Source organism: Argentina silus (genome assembly GCF_951799395.1).
Source record: "Argentina silus genome assembly, chromosome: X".
In the NCBI taxonomy this organism is placed as follows: domain Eukaryota; kingdom Metazoa; phylum Chordata; class Actinopteri; order Argentiniformes; family Argentinidae; genus Argentina; species Argentina silus.
The window spans coordinates 38985274-38999892 of NC_139653.1; the positions used below are offsets into that span (position 1 = coordinate 38985274).

Sequence of the window (14619 nt, forward strand, 5' to 3'; positions counted from 1 at the left end):
GTTTGCCATCTCAAACAGCATGACGATAAGGTCTTCTGCATGTGTTGTTGTGTTTGGTACACATGTGTCACACATTGGTCACAGAGGCTCAACTTGAATCACACAGCGTGTTAGCCCTACCTTTCACACTCCTTCATTCTAATGGAAATCCCAGAGGAGCATCTTTTAGGGCTGCTTGCTGCCTCCTCTAATTGTGTGTCCTATTATAGAGACATATCACTTTGGAGCCCGGAGGCAGATTGATTATCTCTTGCACCTGAGGCCTTAGAAAGCCTCTGAGCATCCCTTATCTGTGTACACTCCTTTATCTCTGTTTATTCACATGTGGAGGTCATTTATTACACCAACAAAGCCTGTACACACACAAACACACACGCATACACCATGGATGGATTTACACTGACAGCACAGAGCTGACCACCTGATATATATATGATATGTTAAACCAACATATAAGGGTCTGTGAGCTGCCTGAGTAAGTTTTCACAGGCTCACTCCCAGTCTTGGCTAAGGAAATCCTTTAGGCCATTTGTGTGACAGTACGAGATTAAGTGTGTACATCTTAAATCTGGGAATGTGGAGTGAAAAAATAATCCTAGATTGGGGCTTGAATGAGAATGCATAAGACCCAGCACAAGGTGATATTGAGGTTGTGTCTGAAAAGTCACTTTATCCAAATGGTTGTAACAAACCATCCTATTTCATTCTCTCTTTCTACACCACCAGCTCCCTGAATTCAGTCACTGGATATGCAAGGCAGCAGTATCGATCCACTCATGCTACGGGCATCCCTCCAAGAGCTCATTGATAGCGTTTTACGTTGTTCAGTGCCAGAGTTCAGTTCACAATAAAATCTGATCTCCCATCACACAAAATAGCTCCTAGTCTGCACAAGAGCCTAATCTGACAGACACGCACAAACACACACATGTTCTCCTAGCTCCCTCTCTCTCTCTTTCTCTTATATTGACAACAGCAGTTACACACACACAAACACCTCTGCTGCCACTGCCACCTGGGTGCAGCCTCGTACAGTGCTGTTATGGCATATCTAAGTCTAGGACATTTGGATTGAGTGGTGAAGCCTGTTCTCTAGACTAAGTAAATAATTTAATCTTGTTTAAAGTCAGTGTGTTGTTGGTAGTTTTGCTGTGTTTTGCTGTGGCTATCCTGCCTGAAGCTCTGGGACCTAGTTTCTCTTGAAAGCTATCTGTTTGAAGCCAATTGCTGTCAATTTCCAGTTTGAGGGCCTGAAACTATTCTGCAAGGCATTTAACATTACTCATCTTGGACTAGGACTAAATACATTTGGATTGAGTGGTGAAACCTGTCTGCTCATTAACTGATCGTTAGATGGGATGGGCTGTAACCCTACAAAGTCATCAGCAATTACAGAATCTGCATTTCTAGCCTGACGGTCAAAAAGCAACAGCCTCTGCGACAGCCTCCTGACACAATGACAAAGGAGTCAATCTGTGGAGTCCATCGAGGAAGGCCTGAGAGGAATGCCAAACTACTAAGTATTTTTATTCTATTAGTTTATTTTTTCACTACTCTGGGTGTATTGAGCGCTACCTACATCTTGTATTGCCCACAAACCCTCTATCTCTATAACAGCAAATATTACAATGTGCTTTCTCCCCATTCCTGTTATTTCATCCCTCAGGACGACACATCAACGCTACATCACCCCTTGCAACCATTCCAATCTAATCTACCCACCATGCTCAACTGACCACGATCTCACTGTTGTGGGAGGACTTTGGAACTGCCAGTCAGCGGTCTAGAAAGCAGAGGCTATCTCATCTTACGCCTGCTTCATGTCCCTCCACTTCTTTGCCCTCACAGAGACATGGATTACACCGGAAAACACAGCTACTCCGGCAGCCCCCTCTGATGCCAACTCCTTTTTTCATTCCCCTAGACTCTCTGGTCGAGGGGTAGGCACAGGACTCCTCATCTCACCTAAGTGTCACATAATGTCCTTCTCCTGTCACACCTGTCCATATCCACCTTCGAATTCCATGTTGTTTCTGTCACCTCCCCTGTCAAACTTCACATTGTCGTTATCTATTGCCTCCCAGGTCAGCTTGGCAACTTCTTAGATGAGATGGATGTCCTTCTCAGCTTCTTCCCTGAGGACGGCACACCGCTCACACTACTGGGTGACTTCAACATCCAGTCAGAGAAGATTCACTCGTCTGGAGTACTTGACCTTCCTTTTTCGGCCTTACCCTGTCCCACTCTCCTCCAACTCATAAGGCAGGCAATCAGCTCAACCTTGTCTTCACCAGATCCTCCCATACCTCCAACCTTACTGTTACCCCTCTTCCAGTTTCTGATCATCATTTTGTATTCTTCTCCCTTCCCCTCAAATCCACCCCCTCCCAGTCAGTCTCTACCCACACTGTATCCTTTCGTCGCAACCTCCCTCACCGCTCTCTCTTCCTCTGTCTTATCCTGCCTACCCTCTCCTGAATCCTTCTCCCTTTGATGCACTGATGCAGCCTCCTCCACCCTCCTGTCCACTCTTTCCTCATCCTTCGACTCTCTCTGTCCACTGACCACTAGGCCAGCACAATCCTCTCCATGCGCTCCTTGGCTGTCTGAAACCCTGCAAGCTTGTAGAATAGGGCTCCGGGCAGCTGAGAGGAAATGGAGAAAGAGTGGCCTCCCTGATGACCTAAAACCTTATCTCTCTCTCTTCCTCAGCTACACCTCATCTGCATCAGCTGCAAAAGCTTCTTACTACCAAAAATTCAACCCTCTGCCTCTGACCCAAGGAAACTGTTCTCCACATTTTCCTCAATCCTCAACCCTTCTCCTCCCCTTCCTCCCTGTCTGCGGATGACTTTGTCACCTACTTTGAAAAGAAGGTAAACCTCTCGCCAACACTGCTACCTCTCCTCCCAAACCCACTGCGCTACACTCGGTCTCTGGTTTATCAGCCTTTCCCCCCTCTCCCCTGATGATATTCTAAAACTGACCACATCCAAGCGGGCAACCATCTGCCCTCTCGATCCTATCCCCTCCCCCTTTCTCCAATCCATCTCCAAAGACCTTTTTCCGTTCCTTACCATCATAATCAATTCCTCTCTATCCACAGGATCTGTCCCAGCTGCCTTTAAGACAGCCAGAGTCAAGCCTCATCTCAAGAAACCAACTCTTGACCCGTCTGCTGTCCATAACTACAGACAGGTATCCCTTTTCTCCTTCTTAACTAATACCCTTGAACGTGCTGCCTCTAATCAACTGTCTCACTATGTCCTTCAGAACAACCTCCTTGACCCTCACCAATCCGGATTTAAGGCTGGGCACTCTACTGAGACTGCCCTCCTTGCTGTCACGGAGGCCCTCCACTCTGCTCGAGCTTCCTCCCTCTCCTCTGTTCTCATTCTTCTGGACCTGTCTGCTGCATTCAACACAGTAAACCACCTAATCCTTCTCTCCACCCTCTCAGAACTGGGCATCTCTGGCTCTGCACTCTCCTGGTTTGCATCCTCCCTGGCCGATCGCTCTTACCAGGTGACATGGAGAGGGTCGCTCTCCTCTCCATGAGCCCTCACCACTGGCGTCCCCCAGGGCTCTGTCCTAGCGCCCTTACTGTACCAAATCTCTTGGTTCGGGATTTTCCTCACATGGTTTCTCCTACCACTGCTATGCAGATGACACTCAACTCTTTCTCTCTTTCTCCCTCTGATTCACAGGTGGCAACACGTGTCTCTGCGTGTCATGCAGACATTTCTGCTTGGATGTCAGCCCACCACCTCAAGCTCAACCTTAACAAGACTGAACTGCTCTTCCTCCCGGGGAAAGCCTGCCCTCTCCAAGACTTCTCCATTACAGTAGAGAACTCTACTGTGACCTCCCAGACAGCCAAGAACCTTGGGGTGATCCTTGACAACCATTTATACTGTGCGGTGAACATCACAGCGACAGCACGCTCCTATAGATTCTTCCTCTACAACATTAGAAGGATACGTCCATTCCTCACCAGAGAAGCAGCACAACTCTTCGTACAGACACTTGTGATCTCTCGCCTTGACTACTGCAACACACTCTTGGCCGGGCTCCCCACCTCCGCCATCACACCTCTGCAGCTCATCCAGAATGCTGCCGCCCGTCTGGTGTTCAATCTCCCCAAATTCTCCCATGTCATCCCCCTCCTTCGCACCCTTCACTGGCTCCCGGTAGCAGCTCGCATCAGATTCAAGACCCTGGTGCTCGCCTACCAGGCAGCAAAGGGAACAGCCCCTCCCTATTTGCATGCGAAGGTCAGACCCCAAACCACTGCCCGATCACTCCGCTCTCAGTCGTGCTACTCGGTCACGGCTTTTCACTGTCCTGTTAGAACGATCTTCCCACTGCTGTCAGGACTGCAGAGTCACTACTTATCTTCCGCCATAGATTGATAAAACATCACTTCTTGACTGTCCCTCCTAAAAACCTCTTCATCCTCACTACCCCTCTGTACAGTTTCTCTACTGTAAATTAAAAAAAAAAAAAAAAAAAAGACTTTTCAGAGTCAGGTTGGTCTGAGCCCTAATCATAAGTAATAGTATTTTCAATTTCCATCTGATCCCTGGGGTACTCCTGTGTGATTCACTGCCCTTGGAATATTGTTGGGGTTATAATATCTAGTGAGTAATTCCTTTATGACTGTTTCTTCTGGAGGTCCACAGAGGCTCTGTGTTGTGTGATCCATGACCAGAGGGTTTTACAGAAGCAAATTGCCTATTCTTTATGTTGTTAATTGTACTGTATTTCACTACTTGGCATCTCTCAGTGTGAATATAATTGCAGCAAGCAGAGTCAATCAGTGGGAAACATTAAAAGAAGTCCAAAAGATTTGCTGTAACCTCACACGCAGCTATGGAGATGGCACAGCTACAGAAATACATTATTTAGAACCAACTGAATTGAACCCCTTAAAAGGAAATGAAAGACTACGAAGTACCAAATGCTGTGATCTGCCATTGAATTTTCTCAGATTGTTAAGGGGAGATGACATTGTTTAGCTTGGAAGAAGGCCCTTTAGAGGGGAGAGTGGGAAAGGAGGGCAAGAGGAAGAGTGAGAGAACAAAAGAGAGACAGGGGAAATGAGGCTGACACAGAAACAGCAACAGAAATCAAAAAGTAGGCCGGAAGAAAGATATTCAGCAGGTGTGGGAGGTCAAACAAGTTACACTCACCCTCTTCCGCAGGTTATACGTGAGAAGGAGATTTCTGGAGAAATGGTTGGAGAATGCCGTGTAGAATTCCAGCACCTTTTGCAGGGCGTCACGCTTTATGACATGGAGGTCGCAGTAGGTCAGTGCGCGCACGTTTGCACAAGCTTGGGCAAGGGTCACCTCCTTCCAGAACACATCCCCGAACACATCTCCCTTACCTGCAGAAAGAGCATCAAAGATGGCTTTTTACTGTACTTTATTTTACTTAACACTGGTGTGTGTATCACAACACAAGCCTATTCAATCCAAACAGCCTTTCATATCAGGAATTTTGCCATGCCGTAACATGACCTCATTAACCATAGCCTTGTATCAATTTCACACACAGTACATACACTTTTTGACCCAAGATTCAAGATTCAATCATCAAAACATTTATATACTGTATAATATATGCCATTTTACACTTTTATCAAAAGAGTCCAACAGTACAGAGAGTGCATACATGTTTTGTATATATGGCCCAGGGGGAATTGATCCCCCAATTTCTACATTCCCTAGCATCATACTCTGCCAACTGAGCCACACATGAACAATCATGTCAACATGTCATGTTAGCCAAGAATCCTCAAACCTACTAGACTAAAAATGTATAAGGTAGCAGTAATGCATTGCCATAGAACAGCCTCAGAGATGCATTGTCCAATCTGTGGAAAAAAACCAACTGTTTAAAACCAAACTTCTACAGTATGTAGACCTTTGATCATCAATCAATTGCTGCAATGGCAAAAACAAGCATCATCTATTCTTATTTATTATAATTTATTTTTAAGATTTTATTCCTTTTACTGTCAGTGCCTGTTTAGTACAGTATACTTTGGTGACTGTGAAATGAATCCTCTGCCCTTTTGAAAAGCTCTTCCATTTATTCAGGCTGACAGACTCTCAAATAGGTCGACTATATTAGCACAGATTTACATATTGAAACAATACTGAACATTTCCAGTGTTTCTCTTAAAGAAGAAACAAGTCTAACACAATGAGTGGTATGGAACAGGAAATGGGAAACACAATAACAACCACTTGTTTGTTTATTTAGTACTCATAACAAGCAGCAGTAGGCACCACTTTGTATTTGTACTACTACTAGCTACAATAGTTACCAATAATAATAATCATAATACATCGGCTGCAGCGAACTGTGGCAGCCAGACTGTTTGCATGCACAGTCGGACCTTCCCTTTTCTGCGCAATATGATAAAAATGCAGTTGAAAGGAAGCTTGACATGCTAAAAGCTTAGCTCACCAGCAATTCAGCTGATATACAGTGCTCTTTATACAGTGGATTCAGAAAGTATTCAAACCCCTTCACTTGTTCCACATTTTGTTTTGTTATAGACTCAATTTAAAATTGATTAAATAATTTGTTTTGCCATCAATCCACACACAATACCCCATAATGACGAAGTGAAAACACGTTTTTAGAAATTTCAGCAAATGTATTAAAATTGAAATACAGAAATACCTCATTTACATAAGTATTCAGACCCTTTGCTATGACACTCTTAAAATGTGCTCAAATGCAAAGATGTCGTCAACAAGTCACTCAATAAGTTTAATTGAGTCCATCTTAATGCAAGGTTAATAGTTCATGTGATTTTGGAATTAATATATTTGTTTTTATAGGGTCTCTGATTTGCCTAGGAATCAATTACACACTGTGTGAATCAGGTTGTCATTACAAACTGAACAACATCATCTCAGTCACTCAGTCACAAAACTGGTCTATAAACAACCATAATGGAAAATAATCTCACATCCATAATTGTGTTTGCAACAATGAATTCAAGTGATGCAGCAAAGAAAATGGCTGGAAATGTGTTTGTTTGGTTTTACTACAAAGCATTAAGTTTAGTGCAAATCCAGCACATGCAATGCAGTTACCGCACCATCCCTCATGTGAAGAATAGCGGTAGCTGCATCATGTTATGGATATGTTTGTCATCGGCAGGGACTGGGGAGTTTGTCAGGATCAAGAGAATATGAAATTTGCTGAGTTGGTAGTGACTTCCTAATCCACACAGTGTGTAATTCCTATGCAAACCAGAGACTATAAAACCAGAAGATATTCATTCCGAAATCACATTAAATATTATCCTTGCACCCAGATGGACTCAATTCAACTTGTTGAGTGACTTGTTAAAGACATGTTTAGAAGTATTGGAAATAGGACGCATTTTGTCTTCTTCTGGCTCTATACTCCAACAGTTTTGATTTGAAATGAAACAATTACTATGGGGTAAAAATACAGATTCTCAGCTTTAATTCAACATATTTTTTTCAGATTGGGTTCACCATTCAGAAAGCACAACATTTTTTAAACCTACTCCTCCTATTTCTGGGCTCCAAAAGTATTAAAAAGTCATAGAATGTCCAAAAAAAGTACTCATGTTTAATATGTGGTTGGCAATCCTTTCCATGCAGTAACTGCCTGAAGTCTGTGACCAACTGACCCCACCAGATGCTGGGTATATTTTCTGGTGATGCTCTGCCATGCCTGTACTGCAGCAGTTGTTGTTTATTTTGAGTTTTTTTTGCCTAAAATCTTATCATCAGGAAAGGCATGTTTAATTGGATTTAAATCTGAAGTTTGACTTGTCCAGTCAAGAACTTTCCGCTTTTTGGCCCTGAAAAACTCCCTAGTTGCTATGGCAGTATGTTTGCGTCATTGTCTTACTGTATGATGAAGCGCCATCCAATGAATTTGGAGGCATTTGCTTGTACTCGAGCAGACAAGATGTTTCTGTACACTTCTGAATACATTCTGCTTCTGCCCTCAGCAATAACATCATCAATTAAGACAAGTTAGCCAGTTCTTGTTGTTTCACAGATGAGGTGGTATGCTGTAAATCTTGGGCAGATCCTTTTTTCTCCAAACTTTCCTCTTGCAATCACTCTGGTACATGATAATATTCATCTTATCTGTTCACAAGACCATTTTCCAGACCTCCGCAGGCTTTTTAGGAAACTGTAACCTGACCATCCTTTTTGAGGATAACTAGTGGTTTGCACCTGCAGTGAAGCCTCTATCGATCGGCTGATGACATATTCTGCGGATGGTTGTCTCTGACACATTCACACCTCCTGGAGAGTGTTCCTAATCTGTGGGACAGTTGTTTTGGTTTGTATCTTAATTATGGTGAGCATTCTACATTTCACTGTCATAGTATTCCTTGGCCTACCCCGTTTGCGATTGCTGAGCTGGGTTTGGCTATGTTTCCTCATAATCGCTTCCTTGACTTTCATGGACGTCTCTCTGGTCCTCATGTTGACACATCAAAGGCAAATGCAAAGCCTAGAATCAATACAAGACATCGACAGCTCTCTTATGCCTGCACAAATGATGTGACGGAACACACCTGACTAACCAGAAACACCTGTCAAGCCAATTTTCTAATACTTTTGGTGCCCTGAAATAGAGGGAACTATGTGTAAAAAGGGTTGTAATTTCTAAATGGTAAAACCAATCTGAAAAGAAAACATTGAATTAAAGCTGAGAATCTCTACTTTAACCTCATAGTAATAAACAGATTTCCATTTGGAGCACAAAGACCAAAGTTTTACATTATTGTAATGTTAATTTGTAAGAGTCTAATGAGTATACATTATGTGTTTTTTATACATTTTCGTTGCCGCAAGAACACCGCTAAACCATAGAGCAATACACACTGTATAGTGATGGAAAAGCATTACTTCTACATTACTGTACGTAATTGATGTCTTTTTACAGATTTACAGTATCTCATTACGGAAACATACCGTAAAATCCATACAATGACATTTGTGATAATTCATGTTATAGTCTTTAATCTTGCCAGATTTTGCAGAATAATTAAAATACATGGCTCTTAGTTCATGCATACACTTAAAAACTTTACATTAAATGTGTTTACTTTTATAATAATTGTGAAATTATTAAGTGTTGTGGTAGTGATAAGCAGGTTACGGAAAATGAGAATGAACATTTCGTAATGAGCATCAGTAAATTTCCTTACCTAAAGAGTGTGTCAATATTAAAGGACAATATGATCCATCAATCCATTAATCAATCAAAATGTATTGATTGATAGCATTACATACAAATATTGCAATACAATGCACTTCATTGGGGAAGATTTAAGGTGGGCTTCTTTTATAGGAATAGATCTTGCCTTTCTCTGAACAACAGAAAGCAGATTGCGCAATCAACCTGCATGCCAGTGCTTGATTATGGTGATATCATCTACCAAAATGCATCAGCCATCAAACCTTTGGATGCCATAGAACCCTTCGCTTTATCACAGGTGATAGTTGTAATACCCATCATTGCATACTTTATAAAAAGGTTGGCAGGACCTCATTAAAGACTATTCACATCATGGAGAGTGCCTGTCAACACTTTTATGTAATTCAGCTCGTAGCCAGTCAGCTAGCTACTGTTATCATTAGACAGCCTGACATACTGTAATGACCACAATATTGTGTCTATCACTGCCAAGCACAAGCCACACTATGTACGCCGCAGATTGCATCGTTTGGCTGACAACTATATGATTACTATATATTCATATATAATATATGAGTGCCAGCTAGATGTGATCACATTCCCCTGTGCCCTTGTAAACTTTGCTGAGCCCCCCTTCAATATTGGGTGCATTAGTTCAAAACATTGAGGAGGCTATTACTGTGACTACGTGTGCATAGTCACAGTATGTATTCAAAGCTGTGGTATAAAGTGTATTATGACAAATGATGTAATTCATACAACATCCCACCTACCCATTTTTTCTGATTCTTACAAATCTGCAGTTTTATTTCTAAAATGTTCCCACAGTTCCCATATATTTATCCTCAAGGCCCTATAGGTCAATGGTTGGACACCTTTCTGTAAGGGGAAGCATTTATAGAATTTATCACATTATTCATAATATTGATTGTTTCTCACTTAACAAATTAAGATCCAGTTGGGAAAGGGATATCGGGACTGAACTCTAACAATACTTGGCAATCCTGCCTAGATCTTGTTCTCTTTAAGGTACTTCACCGTTTATATCTTTCAAGAACCAGAAAGGCTCAAATTAAATCTCCACTTGACCCCACCTGTATAAGGTGCCATCAATCCCCTGCATCATTATATCATATGCTTTGGTCATGCAAATTTCACACAATTTCTCGGACACCATTTTTGAGATTTTTTAACTGTTTGTGGAAAAAAACTTTAGACGACCAATTGAATAAAATTGGCCACGGTAATTTGGCTTTATCAGCGGTAGGCAAAACAAAGCCATAACTAGCCATAACCAATATAGCTGATTATTGATGTGAATTGGTATGTGTTTGTTTGTATGTGTGTGTGCGTGGGCAAAGATATCTGTATGTGTATATGAGTACATGTGTGTGTGGGTGTGCATAAGGGTGTGTGTGCGTACATATGAAGTAAAGTAGGAATAGGTTGTTATATGTACCCTATATATACGTATTTATGTTCATTAATAGCTATTTTTACTGCAAGCCAATGCCTTTATAAACATGTTTGTAAACATAATTTGTAATCATGTGTCATACACTCAGTCTTTACTCTCTTAATTATTTATTTACTTATATTATTTCTTATTATTTTTGCCCTGCTTTAATCTTAATCAACAATGGTAATGATGGCCCTTCTAACAGCAGTAATATTATAACCTCACCAGCTCATCAGCCTAGCCATCACACTACCAGTGTAAACTGGCCCTGATGCAGGAAGAGACAAACAGAGATGAGGCTGATGTATGCAGAGTGCATTATTAAGGGAGCAATATCGAGGGAGCAATATTGAAATCCTAAAATTATTAGTAGGGCATAAAACCTAATTCCCCTTCCCCCGTACTCGGCACCTATGCATACAGCAGTGTCCTACCTGTGGAAATAGCACCATAAATACAGTTATGATGATGATGTCACAATGGTGATGTTTACCTAAGCTGAGCTATTTACTTGCAGCCTGAGAAACACATCAAAGGCAACTCCTCCTCTACTCGCCTCTCTCCAAAGAAAATCTGACTGGCAGACAAAGCACACTTCCCTGCCATGTTTTATTTCATCTGCTTTTTAGGACCACCAACCAGACCTGACTGGAGCACTATACGGTATAGAGCAGGGATCTCTCAATGTCCCCCCTGTAAACCCTTTGCACAAACTAAGGCTTTGTACACACTAATGCACTGGTAACACCAGCACCAACACTAAATTGGATCACCTCTTACAACTTTCTAACATAAAGTCATCCAAACACCATTCTATATCTCAATCAAACAATAGGCCTCACTCATCACACATAATCCATCAACAGGACACACGAGACAACATAGCGGAGACACATTTAAATCAGTTTGCTTGTTACCTTAATTAACCAGCCTTAAAGGCACAGTATTCATAGCACAGTTCTGAGATACTGAAAAAGGTGTTGAACAGTAAACTTGTCTCCCAATAATCTTGTGTTATGCACCTCTTATGTGGGCCTACATGTCATACAAGGTGAGCCATAGATGTCTTACCTCTTTGGCTACAGCAAGCAAGTTACATTAAGCCTAAGTGGTAAATTAAGTTTATGTAAGTTCAGACAGGACACTTTTCAAGTCGAATGACATGTGACGGACAGCTGATTCACACGTAAGCAAACATCATCACATGTCTCAGGGACAAGGTTTAAAAGAGCCAAGTATGCATCGGTAGGCTACAGCAGTGAGAAGTTACATAGCGAATAGTTGTAAGAACTCTTTAGTATGCATGCTCAATAGCTCATGTAGGTGTGAGGTATCAGGTCAGTGTTCAAAGATTTTTGCGGTTCTTTATTCGAGTCTGACGGTGAGTGGTTGGTTTTTTCCAGCTTCAACAATGTAACCGTGGTTTCTGCGTTTACTATACTGGGCACCTGTACTTGCAGGAGCTGCCTCAGTGCAAAGGACTTTATAGTCCTACTTAGTTCTTCAGGACGGTGTTTAACATGTTTTGACATTGGGATGCTTTGAAGTACTGTAATTAGTTAGTCATAGGTACCAGATTCAGTAGAATTTGGTGTTTCACTGGTTGGGTTGCTTGCATTGGTCACCTCGCCAGCCCTATGTACCTTTCCTCTAAAGTGGTTAGGAGTTAAAGAGTACCACATATTATAATTAAATACAATGTTCACAGCTCTACCATTCCTGTATTGGAAGTCCTACATTCTTTTAACTCACAGAATGTGGATGGGACAAGACGCAAGTGAACCTTCCGGCTTTTATATCTGGTTAATTGTTACCCACCAAGGAAATCGGAGAGGGGGATTATGTTTCGGTCTCTGTTCGTTCGTATGCCAAAATCTTTTCTCCTCCTGGGATATTTTTTAATGAATCTTGGGTGTATGATAGGTCTGCCATACAGATGGGACATTTACGAAATTCACTGATTGGCCCAATTTGTATGAAACTGCGGTGAATATAGGTCTTGCCGTAGAGATTGTTTAGGAGTTTCGAGATGACGTCATCAATATGTCATAATAGCGTGGAATAAATGGAGAGCTACGAGTGTAGCCTAATACAGTAGGCACTTAGCCTAACAATTCTGTTATAATATTCTGAGGAATCAAAGCGAGCTGTATGAAGCAAAACTGATAATGATCCAATAAGCACGACAGGTTTCCGGTAACTTCAGTCTGGCTATAAATGCAGCTGTAGGCAATAGCCTAACGAATTTGGAATAACATTTGTTTGTGAAGTCTGTTATGCAGCTATTTTCTCACCAAACCGGCTATATCAATACGGAACCAGCGTTGTGTAACTTTGGTTGACGGTCACATGTAACCAAATAATTTGCTGTGCAATTTTTTGTCTTATCTAATGGATTGGGAACAATATTTTGACACAAGTTGCAAGAAGCAAGACTGATTGAAATATTGGCTTGCAATATTTTGTTACCGTTTTGGTGAAATTTGTTAAGTTAAGGTTTCTTAAGTCAATACGGAGTAGTATGATAGTAGCTGTTGGCACCCAGATTATTTCTCTTTGGTCACAGAAGGTGATCGTATGAAGAGAAAAGCCTCCCTGTGTGCAATGGGGACACAGCAATGTTTAACAGAGACGACAGTGTGTCATGTTAAAAGTTTATGATAAACGTCTTGCTTCATTTAGATTTTCTCCCTCACTCTTTTATATAGGGGGGCTATATCATGTATGGGGGAAGACATGTTTACTGTACACTTGCTAACTATTGCATTGTTATGTTGGATGCAGAGTGTCGTCCGACATGCGCTGGTCCTGCTGTGTAGAAGTGCCTGTTGAGTTGCGATGCAGCTCCTCTATTTGTTTTAACAACCTTGACAACCTTGGTTCAGAGCACCGGTGCAAATGATTATACTGCTGAAGGTGCCTGGACACTTGCCTGCCAATGCCTTGCTCCCCTTTCACCTATTATTAGGCTGGTTAGATTGTAGACTAAAGGTGTTGGTTCCTGTGTGTCCAAGGCTGCTCTATACATGTGAATGGGGCTGCAAAAACAATAGAACTAGAGCCTCCTAAGGCTCAGATGGTAGGCTTCTGTCAGCTGCGGGCATGATCCCTGCAGTTTAGATTGTTCAGGAAGTCCTCTATAAATCTCCTCAAGGGATTAAGGAAATGCAATTTAGCAATGATAAAAAGTTCTTTGACTTCCTCTAGTGCGCAGCTGGTGTCCTCTAAGAAGTGGATGTTTTAATTCACTATGTAGATATAGTCGCTGAGTAGCTTTTCTAGGTGTTTCTCACAGCTGCCTGGGCTTCTAAGGCACGGTGCATACACTGCTTGTGATTATTTTTCAATCCTTATGATTCTCACACTCTCGAATTGAAAATGGACGTGCTCTGTTTACCTCACCCTCAAACGCTTAGTTTGATAGAGGTAGCAAAGACAGTATGAAGCACAAAACGCTGAGTACTGCTAATGTATAACATGGAGATGGGATGGTGTACAGTAATTACCAGCCTGCATACAGGCAGCATGAAATGCATGATGCAAGTCTGTGATTGAACAGAAATGCTCGTAGCAGGTGGTGGCTGGGTACTGATTGCGTAGTAAGTAGAATGACCAGGCAGATCTCGATAATCATCCATGGTGGGTCGCAGACGTGCTCTTTTAACTTGCACAGGACCATGAGGTGGTTTCTTGACACCCTCTGGTCAATCCTGAGACATGTGCAGGAAAGCGGTGATGGATTCACTGTAAACACATAGTTCACACGGTAGAATATCCCCATGTACCTAGATGATGTACAGTAGGAGAACATCTAGCCTTGTATGGGTGCTGACGAGCTTAGAGTCAAGAAGCCAAAGTGCCATCTCGAAAGAGCTGTTTAGAAGACCTTGCACGATAATACAGATGAGAAGGGCAACAGAAAGGTCACTGTGATACATGGGTAA

At 42.0% G+C, this 14619-nt stretch overlaps 1 protein-coding gene across 2 annotated transcripts in view; it reads right to left on the reverse strand.

The window, feature by feature from the left end:
• kcnh1a (potassium voltage-gated channel, subfamily H (eag-related), member 1a) overlaps window positions 1–14619 on the reverse strand; it is a gene marked incomplete at both ends in the record, with an annotated part of 65873 nt that overhangs the window by 15308 nt on the left and 35946 nt on the right. For both annotated transcript variants that reach the window (XM_083696224.1, XM_083696223.1), the window contains one exon: window positions 5193–5389. In XM_083696224.1, the coding sequence (XP_083552350.1) occupies window positions 5193–5389 (197 nt within the window). The remainder of the gene's footprint in view (window positions 1–5192; window positions 5390–14619) is intronic.